The 23,673-nt window shown below is 42.5% G+C and overlaps 1 protein-coding gene across 4 annotated transcripts in view; it reads right to left on the bottom strand.

Annotated features, from left to right (window-relative positions):
* SETD2 (SET domain containing 2, histone lysine methyltransferase) overlaps positions 1-20,332 on the bottom strand; it is a 119,278-nt gene extending 98,946 nt beyond the window's left edge. For all 4 annotated transcript variants that reach the window (XR_009009485.1, XR_009009486.1, XM_057554657.1 and 1 more), the window contains exon 1: positions 20,082-20,332. Coding sequence is in view for 2 of the 4 variants with exons in the window: in XM_057554657.1 (XP_057410640.1) it covers positions 20,082-20,152 (71 nt within the window). In the remaining 2 variants the exon portion in view is untranslated. The remainder of the gene's footprint in view (positions 1-20,081) is intronic.
* Between the last annotated feature and the right edge of the window lie 3,341 nt (positions 20,333-23,673).

The raw sequence follows: 23,673 nt of genomic DNA, 5'->3' as shown, positions 1-23,673 counted from the left end.
TAACAGAATAATATATAAGAGCAAAAGCTTGAAAAGTCAGTCAAACTGGATTTGAAAACCAACTCTAATACTTTTTAACACTTTTTAACCTAAGATGCTAAGAGAAATGGTGGCCAAACAGATTATCTATAAAACTGAGATAGTAGTACTGTAATTACTTCAAAGGTGATGAGCAGAGAATATCTATTTAAAATCCTCCATACAGAAAATATCTGCAAACAATGCAACGGACAAGGGGCTAATATTCAAAACATACAAACAGCTTATACAACTCAATATCAGAAAGAACAACCCACCCAATCAAAATATGGGCAGAAGACCTAAATACAGACATTTCCCCCCAAAAAAGACATACAGATGGCTAACAGGTACATGAAAAGATGCTCAACATTGTTAATTATTAGAGAAATGCAAATCAAAAGCACAATAAGGTATCACTTCAAATGGGGCAAAATACCCATCATCAAAAAGTCTACAAACAATGCTAGAGAGGATGTAGATAAAAGGGAACCCTTATACACTGTTGGTGGGAATGTAACTTGGTGCAGCCACTATGGAAAACAGTACGGAGGTTCCTTAAAAAACTAAAAATAGAACTACAGTATGATCCAGCAATTCCACTCCTGGGCATATATCCGGAAAAAATGAAAACTCTAATTCGAAAAGATACATATTCACCAATGTTCATAGCAGCACTATTTACAGTACCTAAGACGTGGAAGCAACCCAAGTGCCCATCAACAGACGACTGGTTTAAGACAATGGGATATACACATACAGTGGAGTATTACTGAGCCATAAAAAAGAATGAAATATTGCCACTTGTAGCAATGTGGATGGACCTAAAGAATATTATATGCTTAGTGAAATAAATCGGACAAAGACAAATACTATATGATATCACTTATATGTACAATCTAAAAAATAATACAAATGAATCTTTATACAAAACAGAAAGAGACTCACAGACACAGAAAACAGATTTATGGTTACCAAGGTGGGGAGGGGACAAATGAGGAGTACAGGATTAACAGATACAAACGACTATACATAAAATAGATAAGCAACAGGGATTTACTGTAGAGCACAGGGAATTACACCCAGTATCCTGTAATATAACCTGTAATGGAATATAATCTGCAAAAAAACCAAATCACTATGCTGTACACCTGAAACTAACACAATACTGTAAATCAACTACACTTCAGTTAAAAAAATAAAAAGTGAAACCCTCCATAGAGCGCCTGCCACATAGTGCTCAACAAATAAGCACTGTGAGCTATCTGAATTACGTATTTGAAAGATTCTCTAACAATAGTCTTCACTACTAGAAAATAAGCGTGGGGCTTCCCTGGTGGTTCAGTGGTTAGGAATCCGCCTGCCAATGCAGGAGACACGGGTTCGGGCCCTGGTCCGGGAAGATCCCACATGCTACGGAGCAACTAAGCCCATGCGCCACAACTACTGAGCCTGCGCTCCAGAGCCTGCGAGCCACAACTACTGAACCCGCATGCCACAACTACTGAAGCCCGTGCGCCTAGAGCCCGTGCTCCACAACAGGAGAAGCCACCGCAATGAGAAGCCCACGCACCACAATAAAGAGTAGCCCCTGCTTGCCACAACTAGAGAAAAGCCCGGGCGCAGCAACAAAGACCCAACACAGCCAAAAAATAAATAAATAAAATAAATAAATTTATTTTTTTTAAAAAAGAAAAGAAGCATAAATAGTAAGGGCCTTGTTCGTATTTATGTCTCCAGGTACTGGCACTGATATGCACAGTAGATCATTTCAAATAAATGAGGAGTAGAGAAGTGGAGGTAAGAGATGAAAGGTAGGAACAGATTGAAGAGAATGGTAAAAAAATATAGAGAAGCCAAGAGGGGCAGGGAGTTAACACTTAACTGTGGTGTTCAAACAATGCCAACTGGCTCCGTTTGTCATATATCCGTAACTACAGAAATTGAGACTAGAGTCTGGAAACTACTGTTATAGCAATATAACCTAGACCAGTGATCAGTAGGCTCATGTTTTTTCAAGTTTTTAATTTGAAATAATTACAGACTGACAGGAAGTTGCAAAAACAGTACAGTCTCTGTACTCTTCACCGAGCTCCCTCCAATGGTGATATCTTATATAGCTATAGTCCAAAACAAAACCAGTTAATTGACATTGGTACATTACTTTTAACCAGATTAGACCTTATCTGGTTTTCACCATTCTTAACCTGCATTCATATTCGTTTGTGTGAGTAGTTCTACACAATTTTATTTCATGTATAGACTCATGTAACCACTATCACAATCAAGATACATAACTGTTCCATCAGTGACACTGTATTCTGAATATCTAAATTTTAAACTTCATTTTTGTAGGAATTCATATTTATTATGTTTTAAAAGTATCAGTCCATGACAGACTGGAAAAAAACAGAAACAAAAACCCTGGTCTTGGGCTTCCCTGGTGGCGCAGTGGTTAAGAATCTGCCTGCCAATGCAGGGGACGTGGGTTCAAGCCCTGGTCCGGGAAGATCCCACATGCTACGGAGCAATGAAGCCCATGCGCCACAACTACTCAGCCTGCACTCTAGAGCCCACGAGCCACAACTATGGAAGCCCGCGTGCCTAGAGCCCATGCTCCGCAACAAGAAAAGCCACCGCAATGAGAAGCCCGCGCATGGCAACGAAGATAGCCCCCGCTCACCACAACTAGAGAAAGCCCGCGCGCAGCAACGAAGAACCAACGCAGCCAAAAATAAATAAATTTTTAAAAAAACCAAAAACCCTGGTCTTTCACCACAGATAGTTTGAGAAACACTAACTAAACCAGAACATGCACGAGTTAGCTTTATTCTATTTGGAACCCCTTACTTTCTAAATAATTGATAACTGTGCGCCTAGAGCCTGTGCTCCAAAACAAGAGAAGCCACCGCAATAAGAAAGTAAGTATTTATTTTTCTATTTTGGGGTAGTAGACAATGCTAAGTTGAAGCATATACAGAAAGTCTCCACTTTCTATATGTTAGGGTTTAACTGCTAATAAAGTTCTATTCTTCACTCCTTTCACTCCTATCGTACCCAACAGACCAAGGAAAACAGAAAGCTAGGCTTTCACTTTAAAACAATGCCTCCAGAACAGTGCAATGTGTGGGGATTAAATAGACCTTATGACCTGAAAAAACAAAACCAAACAAAAAGCTTCCCAGAAGCTTCACAGTGCTCATCCAAAAATCTTCTTTTGGATTTCTTTTTTCCTTCCCAGATTCCTGAAAATACACTACAATCATTTTTTACCTGGGGCTTTGAGAAATTTTCAATATGTTTAGACCACATGCCATTTATTAAGACATTTTCTTCCAGCTTCTAGCCCACACTTTCCACACTCTAGTTTGTTAAAGTATGATTAGGACCCTATAAACTACATTTCTCCTTTGATAGTAATGGCAGGTGCTAGAGGAAGAATCAAAGGCTGGAAGAATAAGAGGGAATATATATGCTCCTTCTTACTGGTCACAGTTCCTATGTGTATGGACCCATTAATGCATTTCATCCTGGCGTCGATTCCAGTTTCTACCTTTTTCCCAAAATCCCAGACCAGCCTGACTGCAATTCCTCACACACAAGCACCAGTTGTCCAATATCCCTCCTTTGGAAATTTCAGCTCCAAGAGGGGCCCTACTCCAAGCTTCTGGGTTCTGGTAACCACACCCTCTTCCCTTTTTTCTCCCAGCCCTAGGGCAAGTAGCTACTTCTGCCTTTCTGTTACCTCAGTGTCCCCTTTTCATTTTCTTAGTTCTCCAAAAACGCTTTTAACCAATTCCTTATGTTAAATTCTGTTCTCCTGACAGTATGAGAACAACATGAAAGTTTAAAACTCTTTCCTTGAAAGCTTATCATAAAAGAGAAACATAAAATACAAGTAATTATTCCAACCTGTGATATCATCACTCTAATGCCAAGTTGGGGCTTCTTACCAAGCCACTCTAAAAGCATGAAACTGGGGACTTCCCTGGTGGCACAGTGGTTAAGAATCCGCCTGCCAATGCAGGGGACACGGGTTCGAGCCCTGGTCCGGGAAGATCCCACATACCGCGGAGCAACGAAGTCCGGGCACCACAACTACTGAGCCTGAGCTCTAGAGCCCGTGAGCCACAACTACTGAGCCCACGTGCCACAACTACTGAAGCCCGCACGCCTAGAGCCCGTGCTCCGCAACAAGAGAAGCCTCCGCAATGAGAAGCCCACGCACCACAATAAAGAGTAGCCCTTGCTCGCTGCAACTAGAGAGCTCCTGCGTGCAGCAACAAGACCCAATGCAGCCAAAAAAATAAATGAATAAACAAGTAAATTTTTAAAAATAAATAATAAAATAAAAGCATGAAACTGGGATGGGTCATGCTTTCTGGAAAACGTAACACATTCAAAAACTGTACATAAGCAGTCGTGAAAATGAGACACTCGATATATGATTGTTCATTAGTGCTCTGGAGCAAGTGTATGCAAATTTTTTATAGAGAGACAAAAAGTAAGTATTTTAGGCTTTGCAGGCCCTGCAGTCTCTGTCACAACTACTCAACTCCCAACATTTTTTTGTGAAAACAGCCATAGACAGGGACTTCACTGGTGGTCCAGTGGTTAAGACTTCGCCTTCCAATGCAGGGGGTACAGGTTTGATCCCCGGTTGGGGAGCTAAGATCTCACATGCCTCCCTGGCCAAAAACCAAAACATAAAACAGAAGCAAGGGGCTTCCCTGGTGGCACAGTGGTTGACACTCTGCCTGCTAATGCAGGGGACACGGGTTCGGGCCCTGGTCTGGGAGGATCCCGCATGCCGCGGAGCGGCTGGGCCTGTGAGCCAGAATTGCTGAGCCTGCGCGTCTGGAGCCTGTGCTCCGCGACGGGAGAGGCCGCGATAGTGAGAGGCCCGCACACTGCGATGAAGAGTGGCCCCCGCTCACCGCAGCTAGAGAAAGCCCTCGCACAGAAACGAAGACCCAACATGGCCAAAAATAAATAAATTAAAAAAAAAAAAAAAAACAGAAGCAATATTGTAACAAATTCAATAAAGACAAGAAAGAGAGAAAGAGAGGAAGGAAGAAAGGGAGGGAGAGAGAGAGGGAGGGAGGGAGGGAGGGAGGGCGGGCGGGAGGGGCCACAGACTGCTGTGAATGAGCGAGCATAGCTGTGTTCCAATAACACTTTATTTATGGACATAGAAATTTCAACTTCATATCATTTTAACATGTCACAAAATACTATTCTATTGATTTTTTTTAACCATCTAAAAATATAAAATCATTCTTAGTTCACAGGCTGTACGAAAACATGCAGGCAGGCTGGATTTGGCCCAGTGGCCTGTTTGCCAACCCCGTTCTAGATTGTGCCTCTTACAAAATCAAAGTATTATGTTCACTGATGGACTAAAAAAAAAATTACTCTAGCAAACCTAGGTTTAAACTATAACTAACCTGAAATGTTAATGAAACAGACAAAACAATGTTACTTATCCTCCTCAAACTTTCTTTAAATGAAGACTAAAGATAAGAAAATTTACTAACAGGGAAATTTCAAAGTATGATGCAGGTTCAATTTAAATATTTGCCAAACTTGTGTACCTTCTTTCTACCTCTACAGCACCATAAAATAAGAACTGGTTTTAAAATTAACCTTGAATAATGTAAATTTCTAAATCAGAGATTAATTGAATTAGGGTCTTAATGATGTTCAACTGAGAAGAACTTAGGTAAAAGTAATAATGGTCCCCATTTCCCAAACAATTCTTAAGTAGAAAAAACATCTACAGACATTAGCAAGTTACATTCAAGTTTCTTATTTCATAAGGATGTTACACACACACACACACACACACACACACAATATAATCCTACCTATCAAAACAGCACAGAACAATTCTCTATTTTTCTTATGGGATGTGTGTGTGTGTGTGTGTCTGTGTGATCTTGAAGATCACATGCCAACATGTTAGCACCTCTGGGAAGGTGCGCAGGACAGGCAGAAGGAGAGGAAATGGGGACGGAGAACAATGACTAAAGGGGGGTTTTAGCTTTGTATGGATTTTTTTTAAATGAAATGATTGTGTTTACATTATTGTTTTTGCAACAAAAAATTAATTTTAAGATTTCAGATTATTTATACTTCACTGTAATTAATCACAAGCCATGACTGCTGGGTATTGCAGAAGCCTAGCGCCTAATGGTACTAGGAAAGCATTATGGTAGATGCTGTAGAAATTCCTAAAGCGTATGACTCCATTAATGTTCCACCTTTTGAGATCCATGTCTCAGGCACAATTTCCGAAGGAGAAATCAAATGTAATGACTGGCAAACTGATTGCGGTCTAGGTCTTTAATACCAGAGAAATATCTAGACAGGATCATACTAAATTAAGAAGTAGTCTGTACCTCCAAAGAATTTACTTTGATACTTCTGAGAATCAGACTAACTCTGAGTAAAACACATTTTGCAAATAAAAACAGGAGAAGAAAAAAAAAAAAAAAAAAAAAAAGCACTTGGAAAAAAAAAAAAAGCCCTCTGGTACAGGGGAGGAGACCAACTCATTGCTGCAGCCTCCTCCCTTCACCCCCCTCCTCCCCTTCCCCCCACCCGGTGCTGAGGGCAGGGAAGTGCCAGGGCTGGGAAGAGGGTAGGAGAACTAAAGGAAGCGAGGTGAGAAGGGGCTGCCCGCAGGCTGAGGTGTGGGCCTGGGCATTTGCCTGCCCTGCATCTACCTGGTCCTTTCATCTAACTCTTATCTGACTTGGAATAGACAGCTAGCATTTTGCTGGAAGGAGCCGCCCTTGTCAGCTGGGACTGCTATTTCAAACAAGGGGGCAAGTCAGGAGTGAAAAAAGGGTTTCACAGACACATATCAGGATTAGGGGAAACTGGGTGTGGGCTGCGCAGGAACTCTCTGTATTATCTTTCCAACTTTTCTGTAAATCGAAAGCCAGCCTAAAATGTAAAGTCTCCTTTAAAATAATAAATAAATACACAAATAAAAAAGTTTCTTATTTCAAAGTAACCATGATTGTATAGTCTCTCCTGTTAATCTGCAACTACTTTGATTCCTTAGTATTAGCAATGAGGAACGTCTCTTTGGCATCTTATGCTCCCACAAATATGTTCATTATTGCTACTTATGAACTGTGTCCATCTGTCCAAAAACTATGAGTTGAAGTCCTAACAGCACCCTTGAACTAGGACTACCTCAAGGCCTGGACACAGTATGCACTGATAACACACACACAAAAAAAAAAGGTAGCACAAGCAGCAGTGCAGTAGTATGCATGACACGAGAAAGGCATAAAAACAAACATTACACCTCTCAACAAAAGGCAAGTTCTGTACATGTGTACCTCTCCTGGTTTTCCTTAATTTATGGAAAGACAACAAACCAAGGCTTGAGTTTCATATGGGATTAAAAGTTCCTAGAAGCTCATTTCCAATGCAGATTTCAGACTAAAGGCACTTGGCCAAAGGGGCAGACCTAGATGACCCACATATCCAGTGTACCTTTTGCTGAAATGATGTCCAGGCCTCTAATCCTCTAGAATACATATCTGCAAAGTCAGACGAAAGAACCAACTCAAAAAAAAAAAAAAAAAAAAAAAGAACCAACTCAACTAGGGAATCCCCTGCACCTTCCAAATTGAACTATTATAAGCATCTCAAAACTAACCCAGAAGACCTCCAGGAAAACAACTCAGAATACAGAAATCCAGCTGATTATGAATGGCAGCTATTCCAAATATTTCTTAATACCGTTAAAAAGATAGTCTTTGACAAATCGGTAAATGAAGAGACCTTTGCTCAAGTTGTGGTACTGCCATTAAACTAGTGAGCATAGCGTGAACTTCTTTGGGCCTCCTTTTCCTTCCTTATTCTGTAAAATGAGAGGCACTAGCTCCCATGCCCTTTAAAATCACAGCCATGGAGCATAAAGACTTAAATATAAGACATGACACCATAAAATTCCTAGAAGAGAAGGTAAGCAAAACATTCTGACATAAATCCTAGCAATGTTTTCTTAAGTCAGTCTCCCAAGGCAATAGAAATAAAAGCAAAAATAAACAAATGGGACCAAATCAAACTTTTAAGCTTTTGCACAGCAAAGGAAACCATAAACAAAAAGACAACCTACAGACTGGGAGAAAATATTTGCAAATATACAAACAGGTCCTACAACTCAATAACAAAAAAAAAAAACAACCCAATCAAAAAATGGGCAGAAGACCTAAGTAGACTTTTCTCCAAAGAAGCCATACTGATGGCCAATAGCCACATGAAAAGATGCTCAACACTGCTAATTATTAGAGAAATCCAAATCAAAACTACAATGAAGTACCACCTCACACCAGTCAGAATGGCCATCATTAAAAAGTCCACTAATAAGGGCTTCCCTGGTGGCTCAGTGGTTAAGAATCTGCCTGCCGGGCTTCCCTGGTGGCGCAGTGGTTGAGAATCTGCCTGCCAATGCAGGGGACACAGGTTCGAGCCCTGGTCTGGGAGGATCCCACAGGCCGCGGAGCGGCTGGGCTCGTGAGCCATAATTACTGAGCCTGCGCATCTGGAGCCTGTGCTCCGCGACAAGAGAGGCCGTGACAGTGAGAGGCCCGCACACCGCGATTATGAGTGACCCCCGCTTGCCGCAACTGGAGAAAGCCCTCGCACAGAAACGAAGACCCAACACAGCCATAAATAAGTAAATAAAAATTAAAAAAAAAAAAAAAGAATCTGCCTGCCAATGGAGGGGACACAGGTTGGAGCCCTGGTCCAGGAAGATCCCACATGCCACGGAGCAACTAAGCCCATGTGCTACAACTACTGAGACTGCACTCTGGAGCCCGCGAACCACAGGCACTTAAGCCCGTGCGCCTAGAGCCTGTGCTCTGCAACAAGAGAAACCACCGCAATGAGAAGCCCGCGCACCGCAATAGAGTAGCCCTTGCCACCGCCAACTAGAGAAAGCCCACACGCAGCAAAAAATAAATTAATTAAATAAATAAAACTTAAAAAGTCTACAAATAACAAATGCTGGAGAGGGTGTGGAGAAAAGGGAACCCTCCTACACACGTTGGTGGGAATGTAAATTGGTGCAGCCACTGTGGAAAACAGTATGGAGGTTCCTCAAAAAGCTAAAAATAGAGTTGCCATATGATCCAGCAATCCCAATCCTTGGCATATATCCAGACAAAACTATAATTCAAAAAGATATATGCACCCCTACGTTCACAGCAGCACTATTCACAGTGGCCAAGACACAGAAACCACCTAAATGTCCATCGACAGAGAAATGAATAAAGAAGATATGATACATATATACAATGGAATACTACTCAGCCATAAAAAAGAATGAAATAATGCCATTCGTAACAACACGGATGGACCTAGAGACTATCATACTAAGTGAAGTAAGTCAGAAAGAGAAAGGCAAATACCATATAATATCACTTATATATGGAATCTAAAATATGGCACAAATGAACTTATCTACAAAACAGAAACAGGGGGTTTCCCTGGTGGCGCAGTGGTTGAGAATCTGCCTGCTAATGCAGGGGACACGGGTTCGAGCCCTGGTCTGGGAAGATCCCACATGCCGCGGAGCAACTAGGCCCGTAAGCCATAACTACTGAGCCTGCGCGTCTGGAGCCTGTGCTCCGCAACAAGAGAGGCCATGATAGTGAGAGGCCCGCGCACTGCGATGAAGAGTGGCCCCCGCTTGCCACAGCTAGAGGAAGCCCTCGCACAGAAACGAAGACCCAACACAGCCCTAAATAAATAAATAAATAAATAAATAAATAAATAAATAATTAATTTAAAAAAAAAAACAAAAACAGAAACAGACTCACAGACATAAAGATCAGATTTGTGGTTGCCAAGGGGAAGTGGGGGAGGGAGAGGGGTGGACTGGGAGTTTGGGGTTGGTAGATGCAAACTATTACATTTAGAATGGATAAATAACAAGGTCCTAGGCACAGGGAACTATATCCAATCTCCTGGGATAAACCATAATGGAAAACAATATAAAAAAGAGAACATCTATATGTGTGTAACTGAGTCACTTTGCTGTACAGCAAAGATTGGCACAACATTGTAAATCAACTATACTTCAATAAAAAATTTTAAAAAAAGAAAATTATAGAGCTAAGCAATTACACTTTTTAAAAAAAGCATCAACTATCCTACAGAACAAAAGCCTCAATTTTTAGAGTACCAAGTTTTCTACCATTTTTCAATGTCACAGCTTTATGGTATATCCAAAAACACCCCTTGATTTATCACTGCATTTGTAGCTTCCTCACTTCCTTTTGGCCCCTAATATTCATAAAGCGATAAATGAAACTATTGATCTGAAGGATTTGAATAAAAGACAAACAAGAGTAAAGCACACGGGCCTAGTTTAAATAGGTTATCCATTCCGGAAAATACACAAGTATAAAACAACTAAAAAGACTGGGGCGGGGGGGATGTAACAAAGCACACTACACTGTCCCACCAAAGGCAGTTGTCATAATCTCTCTCAGACCACCACCATGAGATCTCTAATTTTCATTAGTTTGTCTCCACCAGGATCAACAGAAGAAGGCTAAAAAGTGTCTTGAGCACCAATCACTCTCATCAGCTCAACACATACCACTCAGTACCCTGACCTCCTCTCTCCTAATCTAATAGTTATTTAAGACGGTCTTTCAATGTCAGTTATTATTAATGCTGCTATTCACTCTATGAGAAAAACAGAATAATGATAGTAATGAAGAATCAGGTCAACTCAAACATTTACCAATACTAAGCACATACTACTATGTTCCCAGCTGCTAGTTACTGGGATTCCTCCATTTAAAAGAATAAGTCTCTAAAACATATTCATCATGGTCCTTGGATTTTCTGGTACATAGGACTACAAAATCCCTTAGGTCCTAGCAACAGAACCAACAAGTCTAGATCATGCAAGAGAATGGATGAATGCTAAAACAGACAGGCTCCAATGAAATATTAGTCTTTCTTGATGCTGTCTATTAGTAACCACCCAAAGTATCTTAAAAGTTGGAGAATTATAAAAATACACATGTATACAAATACATCTTTTAAAATATTTATATGGAAAAAATAATAATAATGAAAATACTTAAGCAATGAGTACATTTCACAAAAGCACATAGCTAACAAATTTTGCAGCTAGCATATGCACAGCTGAAAAAAATGTCCTATCATAGGTTCCAACTCCTGCTCCAATTTCGTATCCTCTGACGCTATCATTATCTTGTCTAGTAATAAAGAAAAGGAGTCAAAGAAAGGTGAGCACCAAGTATTTTTTGGTAGTCTCACTGTCTCTCTATAATACACATGAGCATTCTATAACTGGGGAAATACTTGTTTTATACTCAACTACCACTGTTTCAATTTGTTACTATTTAGTTATTAACATTAATTCGTCAAACTGCTGTTAATCTGCCAAGAAAACTCCGTACTGTATTTTTCATAATTTATACAATTGGTTTCCTAAATAATAATACACCCATAACAGATTTTTTAATTTTTTAATGGATACAGTAAACTTAAGCTTAAATAAGATACCTATGATGGTGACCTTGAGGAAAACTTCAGTAGTACATTTTCACCTATTTCTAACAAAATGTTTTATTGTACCTCAACAAAATTCAACTGTTTACTATAGATAATCCTTAACTAAATTTTCAGCACAGAAGCAGTACCATAAAATGTGTTTTAGAGTTGATATAGATACTAGAATTGAGAAATTAATGGAAGAGTTATATATTTAACCAGGCAATTTTAGAAAGTTTGTGTGTGTGCTCAGGTTCAGAAAAATGGACTTCCAAAAAAAGGTTTTTGCATCCATCTATACAATTTATGAAAAATGTTAGCTCTAATTTACATTCATACAAAATTCATAAAAATTTTAAACATGGCATCTTCTGCCTACTAAAGTAGAGCATATATAATTAACAACTACTCACCAAGAAGCAAAATATCACACACAAGACTCAAAATACAAGTTAGTCCATGAGTCTCCGAAGAGCTAATCATGAAGCAAATATTGGTGATTACTACACAGCCCTCCCCAAAGAGAGTCTAACTGTACTTGGCAGGAAGTGGGCAGCAGGAAGAGCTACCATCAGAAACCACCACTTGCTCCAGGTTCTTACAAGCTCACAGCAGTGCTCCCAGTAAGCAGACCTGGTAGCAGCCTGCCAGCACGATCAAATTCCTATCAATACCCACACCATTTTAAGGATATTTTCACTTGTGAGATGTTAGCATCAGACAGAAAAGGCATTCTAAAATAAAAAGCATCTTTAGGAATTCACACCAACTTTAAACCTCCATCTAAATGAACAAAGTATTTGCTCAGTTGGAAAAGATACTGAAATAACCATTGAGCTTGATTTAAAAAAAAAAAACTACCAAATTATGGCTTCCCTGGTGGCGCAGTGGTTGAGAGTCTGCCTGCCAATGCAGGGGACACGGGTTCGAGTCCTGGTCTGGGAGGATCCCACATATCGCGGAGCAGCTGGGCCCGTGAGCCACAATTACTGAGCCTGCGCGTCTGGAGCCTGTGCCCCGCAATAAGAGAGGCCGCGACAGTGAGAGGCCCGCGCACCGTGATGAAGAGTGGCCCCCGCCTGCCACAACTAGAGAAAGCCCTCGCACAGAAACGAAGACCCAACACAGCCATAAATAAATTAATTAAAAAAAAACTACCAAATTAAACATAAAGGACATTATACATTAATTCTAAAGCTAAGGGACTCAAATACAACACCTGATTAGTGTATGGTAACCAAGAATGACAAAAATTGCCTCTCATTTGAATCCATGAAAGTACACTTCCAAATATAATTCCCATTATGAAAAAAAGCAAACCTATTGAATTTTCAGTTGGCTAGTTTGTTGGCAAGCTTCAAATCAACCATTTTCAAGAGACTATACTTAAACACCTTGAGTTTTTTTTTAAGGAATTCCTTTTATTTTTATTGTTTATTTATTTTAGCTGTGTTGGGTCTTCGTTTCTGTGCAAGGGCTTTCTCTAGTTGCGGCAAGCGGGGGCCCCTCTTCATTGCGGTGCGCGGGCCCTCTCATTATCGCGGCCTCTCTTGTTGCGGAGCACAGGCTCCAGACGCGCAGGCTCAGTAGTTGTGGCTCACGGGCCCAGCTGCTCCGCGGTATGTGGGATCCTCCCAGACCAGGACTCGAACCCGTGTCCCCTGCATTGGCAGGCAGACTCTCAACCACTGCGCCACCAGGGAAGCCCACACCTTGAGTTTTTAAAATAAGCAACCAATTAATCAAAGGGCAGGAATAAAAGCTATTTAATACATCAGCACCAGACAGGACAAACAGAAGTATGGACAAAAAAATAAAATTTTAAAAAAGAAAAGAGAAATATAGGAATCAAACTCTAAAGAGAATCGCAAAACACCATCATACACTACCTGATATACTTGGAAGGAGACACTTTCCACACAGCACATATCCTAAGGCCCTTTTAAACTCCTTAACATGGTAAGAAAACAAAGCAACTTAACACAGTACATCCACAGTATAGAATATTCCCTGTTAAAAAAAGATAAGCACATCTTACATGTAAATGCAAGCATGTAGATGATACTATATGTGTAGTAGACAAAAACAAAAGGTCTAGAAAGGAATACACTAAATTGTCAGTAGTGGTTACCTCTTGGATGCGGGATTTGAAGAGATGGAGCCAGAAGGAGATGCTAAAGGTGGATTTTTACTTTTTCCTCTATAAACATCTGTATTATCTTACCCTTTCGCAATAAGCATTTATTGTTTTGGTAATTAAAAAAAGAAACCATTTCAGGGCTTCCCTGGTGGTCCAGTGGTTAAGACTCTGCACTTCCATGCAGGGGGCACAGGTTTGAACCCTGGTCAGGGAACTAAGATCCAGCATGACACTCGGCGAGGCCAAAAAAATAAATAAATAAAAATTAACAAAGAAATCATTTCAAATCTATTACCAGACGTTGTTATTGTTTTCAAAATATCACACTGATGGTTAGTACAAAGAGATAATAGTAGTAAAGTACCTTCAAACCTTGAATTTAAAGCTCTATCCTCAGAATAAAGAAGACTAAGAGACATGACAATTAAATCCAATGTGTAATCCCAGACTGAAAAAAGAGGACACTATTGGGATAATAGGCACACTTTAAATATGAACATATATCAGGTGTATTATTATAAATGTTAAATTGCCTGAATTTAATTACTGCACATTGGTTATCTGAGAGAATGCTTATTCTTAGGTAATACTATGAACTATTCAGCGGTGAAGGGTGATGGTGCCTACACCTTACTCTCAAATGGTTCAGCCAAAAATAAACAAACACAGGTATATATGTTTTTATATAGAAAGATAAAGCAAATGTAGTGAAATTTCAACTACTGGTCAATCTAGGTGAAAATACGGGAGTTCACTATACTATTCTTAAAACTTCCCTGCAAGTCTGAATTTTTTTTCAAAATAAAAGATTCCTTCCCCCTAGAGAGTGGATCTCTCTCAGAAAGGAAAAGGAAGAATCCTAAACCTGACTTTCAGTTACTCTAAGTGTAAATGTTTCAGTTTCTAATATGAAACGTCTCTCAGGGTCTTACAATAGTAGCCCTTAGTGCATTACAAAATAAGGTGCTCTATAGTATCCTGGAAGAATTAACAGAAATGATGAAGCTAGTCAACTTTTGATTCTAGCATATGACTATTATAGCTTCTCTGAAAAAACTGACAATGCTCATAGAACAACACTAAGTATCAGGGTTAAGAAAAATTATTATAAATATCTGTTAAAGAGTAAATCATAATGCATTTCAATTTAAAGGGGACTAGATTAAATCAATTAATCACTACAGTGAAAAGTGGCAGAGAAAATGTGAAACACAAAAGTCCCACTAACACTAGAAAAGTATGATTGATAGATATGGCTTGGCAGCTTGAACATTTCTTAGGAAAACACAACTGTATCAACTGTTGCTTGATACCTTTCTAAAGACATAGTGTGTCAGTAGAAGTTTGGTGGGCCTGAAATCTAGATAAGGCAAGAGCAAAGAGGGACATGAATTCTGGAGAGGTATACTCTATCCTAAGTACTAGGATAGTTCCACCAGGCTTTCTGTGATCACCAGGAAAGCCTCCAAGTAATATTTTGGCCTCCCATGTACCTACCGAAGACTGTACCCTGGCCTGTAGAACATACCTCAATCACTACAGAGCTATTTCTCTCTTATAAAATAACAAAAACTGAATTATGTACTGGCTGCAAAGCTACTAAAGGTCCAGACCATATGTGGAATCTGGTGACCACGTTATTCTTTCAGTTGGCTTCCTATGGCATCTCTATCCCCATTGTAACTTAGATGAATTATGAGAATTTTATGAGAACACAACTATCCTCACTGCTTTATATTTTATTTGACATGCCGAAGTATTTTTTCCCAGTTAATAAACTTTATTTTTGCCAAATTCACCATGCTTTTCGTATCATGGTGCCTTGTAAAGTACTGTTCTTTCTAGCTGCATCTTTCCATCCAATACTAATAATAAAAGAGTTAACACTGTCCTAATTCTTAAATCCTCATAAAACCCTTTGTAGAAAATACTGTTATGATCCTGACTTTACATATAAGGACACTAAGGCACAGAGTCATTACAAAATTTGCCCAGGTTCATAATGCTATTAAGTAAAAGAGGTGAGATTCTAAACCAGGAATTAGGATCCAGAGCTCAAGGGTTTAACATTTTTTGTGCCTTGGACCATTCTGCAGTCTGATGAAGCCTGCAAATTCCTTCTCAGCTTAGTATTTTTAAATATATGAAATAAACAAAGGAGACCAATTACCTTGGGGACAAAAAACCCAAATGTATGATACAGTAGTATATATATGCTTCTCAACAATCTAGTGGTGGATCTCCTATTTACTATAATTTCTATGTAATGATGAACATAAATAATACTTTGAGATATCTACAATAATCACAATATAATATCTGTGATTTGTACTAGTAGTAAAATCACAGGTACTGTTAATAGTACTGTAGTTTGCTGTTTACATTAATAATTAAAAGGAATGCTAACTTCTAGTTAGAGGCTGGTGAAGAGGTAATTTTCCTCCTAAGTTTATGGATGCCATCCATGTTAACACTGCCCACTATATCAATCCTCTTAACACTGCAGTTTAAAAGGACCAATCCTGGGTCCTTCTCTCTTTCTACACTGGATCTCTTGGTGGTCTCATCCAGTCTTGTGGCTTTGAATACTACTTAAGTTGATGACTACAAAGTTTATCTCTAGTCCAGACCCTTCCTCTAAATTCCAGACTTGGATATCAATTCAACCAGAATGTGTAACAGGCATCTCAAACCTACCACGTCTAAAACTGAACTCCTAATCTATTCCCCAAACCTGCTCTTCTCACGGTCATCCCTATCTTAGTTGATGGCAACCCCATCTTTCTCACTGCTCAGACCAAAACTCTTGGAATCATCCTTGACTCCTCTCTTACGTGCCACATCTGATCTATCAACAAATCGTACTGGTTTGATCTTCAAAATAGATCCAGAATTCAACCATTTCTATCTCCTGTTACCGCCCTGATACAAGTCACCAGCATCTCCCTCCTTGATTTCTAGCTTCCTTACAATTATAAGTCTCCCTGCCTCTACTGTTGTTCCCCCCTGCAAACTGAGTGATCCTTCAGAAGCTGAAAGCGGATCATGTCACTCCTTGGTTGAAAACTCCAGGCAAAGTCCTTGTAAAGCCTCTACCAAGCCCTGTGAAATCTGTACCCCACCCCAACATAATGTACTATTACTTTTTTGTTCATTCCATTCTAGCCATACTGAGCAGAACTAACTAGGTCAGCCTCAGCACCTTGGAACAAACTATTCCCTCTACTTGGAAAGTTTTCTCCCCAGACGTTAACCAGGCTAACTTCCTCCCTTTTAAGTCTTTGCCTAAATATCACTCTAAAGAAGGCTCACCCAGTTCACCTCATTTTAAATTTTATTTTATTTATTTATTTATTTATGGCCGTGTTGGGTCTTCGTTTCTGTGCGAGGGCTTTCTCTAGTTGCGGCAAGTGGGGGCCACTCTTCATCGCGGTGCGCGGGCCTCTCACTATCGCGGCCTCTCTTGTTGCGGAGCACAGGCTCCAGACGCGCAGGCTCAGTAGTTGTGGCACACGGGCTTCGTTGCTCCGCGGCATGTGGGATCCTCCCAGACAAGGGCTCGAACCCGTGTCCCCTGCATTGGCAGGCAGACTCTCAACCACTACGCCACCAGGGAAGCCCCACCTCATTTTAAATTTCAACATCTACCCCAGAAATTCTGAATCCCCCTTACCGTGCTCCATTTCCCAAAGCACTTACCTTTGAACATTCCATTATTATTTATTGTTTTTCACCCCGCACTAGGAGGGGTGCCCACACTAGCAGAACTGTTTTGTACACCACTCACCTCCAGTATGCCTATGTTTGGCACAAAGTAAACATGCATATATTAAAAAAACAGCACTTCTATCATTGTAAAGTACTTGCCTGTGTCTCTCATTAGAAGAATTCCTTGAAGACTCTGACTGGATCTAATTTGTAGTGCCCTCAACACCTGGCCCGGGGCCTGCCCAACAGCAGACACCTAAAACACTGATACTCAGGTGATTACAGCCACTTTCACCTGAAACACAATCCTATATGCCACAGGAAAAGCCAGGTCTTACAGCTGTGTCTGATTAAATACTTGGTAGAAGGCAAACACAGAACATCAGGTTCCAACTGTTACTTCAATCAAACTGGGTTTAAGTTTCATGCTTCATTTCTTCATGTGTCTAAGAAGCATTTCAAACTATCTGAAGTCTATAAAGGTCACTTGGTCATTCCTCCCCCCCAGCCATGGCACCACCTCTCTAGCCCACATAATCTTTTCATGCTTGACTTAAAATCCTCTTAAGTGTTCCTTGATGACCCCAGCTAGAAGCACTTACCCGTGCCATGCTCTGGGCCAAGTGCTTTCCATATGTTATTCTCATTTGATTCTCCCAAAAGCCCTATGAGGTTGCTTCCATTATGACACCTATTTCAAAGATGAGAAAACTCAAACTTGGCGAGATCAAGTCACTTGTTCAAGGTTCAACGAGTGTTCAAACACAGGTCTGCCTGACTCTGAAATCCAAGTTCTTTAACCCTCCACTATACTGCTTTTCTCTCTCCAATATTACAAACCCTAACTAGTTTATACATACTACCTCATAGGATTTGTTGTCACTTCACTTATCTAGGCTTCAATTCCGGCATCTGTAAAACAGGGGATATCGTTCAGGATGCCTCCTATCAAGAGCCCTTCCAATTCTTACAGTATTATGAAATAAAACATTTTATAATTCTTTACATACTCCAAGTAGGTTAACACACACACATACACACATGTATTTTAGCACTTAGTCACTTAGAAATTAGAAATCTCCACTGCCAAAAAGCAGTGAAAATAAAAACTCCAAGACCTTATATAAAAAAATAAAACATTCTTGATTCCTCTCCACATTCACGTCTATCAGAGATGCACTTCTGAGTCCATTTTCCCACGTAGTATGAAAAATTATGTTTTCCCCCAAGAAGTGTAAGAATGTGATACTTAAAGCTTCTGGACTTCACCAAACAAGCTGGTAAAAGGAACTGAAAGCAGCCACTTAGCCCATTCAGGAGCTAGCATGTTATTTTAGACAGGACAAGTGCTCAATAAGCGTTTATTGGATCATGATACAGAATTTTGTTGTTGTTGTTGAGGTTTTCCAAGTCTCAAACCAAAAGCCTATAAAGAGCCACACCAAAACTAAGGTAAAATGTGTCAAAAGAGCATATCTCTTGGAATCATTCTGGCCATAAAAGTGAATTTCATTTGAAATCCCTATCAACTGTTAAGTTTGAAATGAGTCATATTCGTAGGTCTAGACTTAACCAACACCAGCAAATGGAGTTTAAGGATAGCTTTATTAAAACAATACTCTTGTGAGGATGCAGAGAAAGAAGTGAATCCAGGCTCTGGAGTGGAAGCTCTCTTGAGATATCAGATACAGTAGCAGACACAGCCCACAACAGAAATATAAAAATGTCCTAGGCTGAAAACATACTATTGGGCAAAACGATATTTCGGTTTTCTAGAACACTGTCTGTTTATAGAATCCTCAAACGATTCTTGCTTTTTAACAAAGTCTTCAAAAGGAGTAGAAAGTCATCCGTTCAGGGTAAGAGGTTGCTGCTACCAAGGAAGTAGAGTGTCCGAAAGTGTGCAAATCTCAGAATCTAGTAGAGAACGTATGCCGCTGCGGACGCTTTCACCTCCGGGCGGAAAAACAAACCCGGTGTCACCTCAACATTGGGGCCACTCAAACCTCGCCACCATTACAAAACCGAAATGCCAAAGGTGCAGAATATGAAGCCGGAAGCACTACCAGGCCAGGATCGAGTTCCAGGAGAAAAAAATCAAAACCGAGAGTGCAGCGCGGGGCCCTCGGCCGCCTTGGGCCGAGAGGCGCACGCTAGGCCCTTCCGGTCGGAGCCGCCGTCGCCGGTAGGCCAGGCGACGGGCCAGACTTTCACCCGAGCCCGGGGATTCGCGGCCTACCCTCGCCAGTGCCCTCTCGCCGAGTCTGGCACCGGCTGCTCCTCAGACTCGGCCCCTTCGTCTGTAGTGCGGCCCGCGCAGGCCGCGAGGAGCCGGAGGAGACCGCCGAGCCTCGGGCCGGCCGGGTCGGTGCAGACGCGGCGGTGGCGGCAGAGGCCGCGCCGCCCCTCCCCCACCGGCCCGGCCCAACCGCCGCTGCGACGCGAGTAGCGGCGCCAACGCCGGGCCCAACCGCCGGCTCGCGGCGGCCCGGACAAGGGGCCGGTGGCGGCGGCGCGGGCCTGCTCCCCACGCCGCCTGCGCGAGTCCACCGCAGGCCCGTTACTCCCCGCGCCACAACCCGTCAGGACGCGCCGCCCTCGGCTTGCGCTGAGGCGGCCGAGGGCAGCGGGAAGCCGCTGAGCTGATACTTACTCAGGGGTCGGGTGCTCGGGGTCGTAGAAATCCCCCATCTTCGGAGGCGGCTGCGGCGGCAGCTGCTTCATCAGGAGCGGCTGGAGACGGCGACGCGAGCCCCCTCCCCGCGGCAGGGCGACGGGAGGGAGGGGAGGGGAGGAGGCCGCTGGTCCGACCGCGGCGGCGGCGGCGGCGGCGGCGGCAGGGGCGGCCCGCGTCGCTTGCTCGCTCGCTCGCTCCCTCCCTCCGGCGCCCGCCCGCCGCTCTCTCCCCCACACACTCACACGGGGAGCGACGCTTACCCCGCCCTCCCCTCTGCAGCACAGGCCCGGCCCCTTAAAGAGACACGCACCCGCCGCTAGTCCGCCGCCAGTCGGCGCGCCGGCAGCTGCCGGTCGTCCTCAGGCCGGAGCGGGAGGAGCGGGAGGAGCGGGAGGGGCTGTGCGCAGCCCGCGGACCCGGCCCGACTTCGCCAGCGACTTCCTGGAACAATAAGCCCCAGGCCTGAGCGCCGTTGGCCCGCCCCGGGCCGAGAGCCGCTGCGCCGTGAACCCTCCCTCGGGCCCGCTTGGCGGCCGGGCGCTGAGGCGTGACCCGGCGCGCCCCGGGGTTGTTTGCCGGCGACGACGGGGAAACAGCCCGAACCCGCCGGGACACTAGCCTGCCTGCTCCGCCGCTCTCGAAGACCTGCCCTCCCGGAGCGCCGGAGTCCGCAGCGGCGCCGAGGGCCCCTCCCCCGGGCCTGCGGGCTCTGAGGTAAGGCGGTCGCCGCTTCTCCCGTGCCTCTCGCCCCTCTCTCCTTTATTTTTTCTCGCTTTTTCTCCCTGTTGCCTCTTCATCTCGTCCCCTCAGCAAGTACGGAAGCGGAGCTAGGCTGGGGATTTGCCCTAAAGCCGAGCTCTGGGGACGCCCCTTCCTACCTCCCGCCCCCGCTGGGTCGGCTGGGCCCCGTCCGCCCGTCGCCGGGCTGCGTTCCACCACCCACACCTCCACCTGGAGCTGTACGTATTCTGCCCCCACCCCAGCATCTGGGAGCTGCGGATCCCGTCTTCTGCGTGGTTCTTAAAGGCCTTGGAGGAAATATCTTTTAAGAAAAGTTTATTAATCACTTTCCTGCAAAAACGACATGGTAAGATGAAGTAGGTCAACTTGAAAGGGCTGTGAGTCTGTTATTTTTGGAAGGAGAAACAAGAATACATAAAGCCATTAGCTAAACTCTAAGGGAGGTTCATAAGATCAGATTTTTTGTAGTTGTTTTTTTTTTTTCCACTGTAATTTTGAATCGGATTTTACCAGCAAACAATTGGATGGAGGTATGTGTTATGGACTGAACGTGTACTCCACCCCACAAATTTATATGTGAAATTCTGTCCCCCAATATAATAGTATTAGAAGGTGGGACGTTTGGGAGGTGATTAGGTCATGAGAGTGGAGCCTGCATGAATAATGGGATTAGTGCCCTTATAAAAGTCCGTTGAGCTCTCTCCTTGTCTGCCCTGAGGATACAAGGAGAAAACAGTGTGCAACCCAGAAGAAGGTCCTCACCAGAACTCAGCCGTCCTGGCACTCTGATCTCCAACTATCAGCCTCCAAAACTGTGAGAAATAAATTTCTGTAGTTTATAGCCACCCAGTCTATGGTATTCCGTTTTAGCAACCGACAGTATAAGAGACTAGACATCCTTTACTAACTCTTTTTTATATCGTGTGTGTGTGTGTGTGTGTGTGTGTGTGTGTGTGTAAACACATATATGTATGTTGTCACTGTCTGTTAGTGCTTTATCATCATTGTTTCTCACTTGGGGATTATTTTGGCTTTTTTGTTGGTTTTTAGGCATGTCATGCAGGTCCGGAGCCTGTCTGACTCCCTTGGTTCAAGTCTCCCATGGCCACTTCTTTACAAACTATGAATATTACTTAATTTATCTGCTTTTTCTCATTGTAAGATGAGAATATTAATGTGGACAGGACCTCACTGTTTTAAGGATCCAATGAGATAATATTTGTAAAGCTTTAAACCTTCAACAAATAACAAGCACTCACTCAGACGTTGTAGTACAGTGGTTAAGAGCTGCGAGGCATTGTATACCAGCCCACCACTTTCTAACTTTGTGACATTAGGCATGGTTACTTTTCATGCTTCCAGTGCCTCATCTGTAAAATAGAGGCATTATCCACTGCACAGAGTGTTGTGATTATTGAACTAAATTGTATAAAACATGCCTGCACAATACCTCTCATTAAATGTTATGTTTTAGGCTTTGAAAGAATAGATTGGAGCCCTGTGCCTTAGATGCCACATAGGCCATTGGGAGCCACTTGACATTGGACAGACAGGAAAGGACTACTTTAATTATAGGTGGATGTGGCTAAAATAATTTAAGTATGAGGTGATAAGGACCTAAACTGAGGTGAATGAGAAAAAAGCAGTCAGTTACAAGTTTCCTGTTTCCAAAATAACAAAAGTAAGTAGTTCTCTTGCAGGAGGTGCAGCTGGTCTTGATAATACCTGGTCTTAAGATAGCATTAGTCTGGTTAGAACCCAATAAGCATGCCAGATTATGGGATTCAGTGGGAAATACTAAGCCCCAAACATAAATAAATGAACCGAGTTTTTACAGGCAAGATTGTTGGAAGATTGAGTACTATTTAATGGCCTCATCTGTCACTGTACTAGGAGTTCACTGTACACGTATTTTAAATTCAAAGAGAAGGCATCCTTGGAACACGTACTTGGGCCTGGCCTCTTGATCAAAACTGTGGGATGGGGCTTCCCTGGTGGCGCAGTGGTTGAGAATCTGCCTGCCAATGCAGGGGACACGGGTTCGAGCCCTGGTCTGGGAAGATCCCACATACCGCGGAGCAACTGGGCCCGTGAGCCACAGTTGCTGAGCCTGCGCGTCTGGAGCCTGTGCTCCGCAACAAGAGAGGCCGCGATAATGAGAGGCCCGCGCACTGCGATGAAGAGTGGCCCCCACTTGCCGCAACTAGAGAAAGCCCTCGCACAGAAACGAAGACCAACACAGACGTAAATAAATAAATAATAAATAAATTAAAAAAAACAAAAAAAAACAAAAAAAAACTGTGGGATAATTTGGTCTTTAGCCTATAATTGACTATCTCCTACTTTCTTACATAAAACCTTTTACAAATATGTTTGAAGGAAAAATGTCAAAAGTCTTACAGTAAAACATATTATAAAAGGCATTCTAAGAGTGCTAAAACCGTAGAAATTTTCATAATTGCTCCTGCCATTACTGTTCCTGTAGGCCCAGAGCACCCCCATCTCAGGGGGACCCAAACATAGCCAGTAGTGACCCTGAAACAAAGTTGACTAGGACATCTCTTCCCTTAGGGGAGATGGAAGGACAAACATCAGATATTGCCCACAGTTATGCTCCTGGTACCTGGATGGGAAAAGAAAAAATATAATTGAGGTGAAGGAGAGAGCACCAGTTGATTGCTTGAGCACATTCTTCAAAACTACTATGTGTAAACAAAATTTTTCAGGTCATATGTTGACAAGACAGTTCTTAGGACTGATAAAACACAGAAGCAATAAAATCAAGACACCGAGGTAGTCTGAGGTACCGCTGGGTGGTGCCTCTTTT

Source organism: Balaenoptera acutorostrata, chromosome 10, assembly GCF_949987535.1.
Source record: "Balaenoptera acutorostrata chromosome 10, mBalAcu1.1, whole genome shotgun sequence".
Classification (NCBI taxonomy): Eukaryota; Metazoa; Chordata; class Mammalia; order Artiodactyla; family Balaenopteridae; genus Balaenoptera; species Balaenoptera acutorostrata.
Note: the sequence above shows the minus strand (reverse complement) of the source record. Positions and strands in the feature narration are given on the sequence as shown.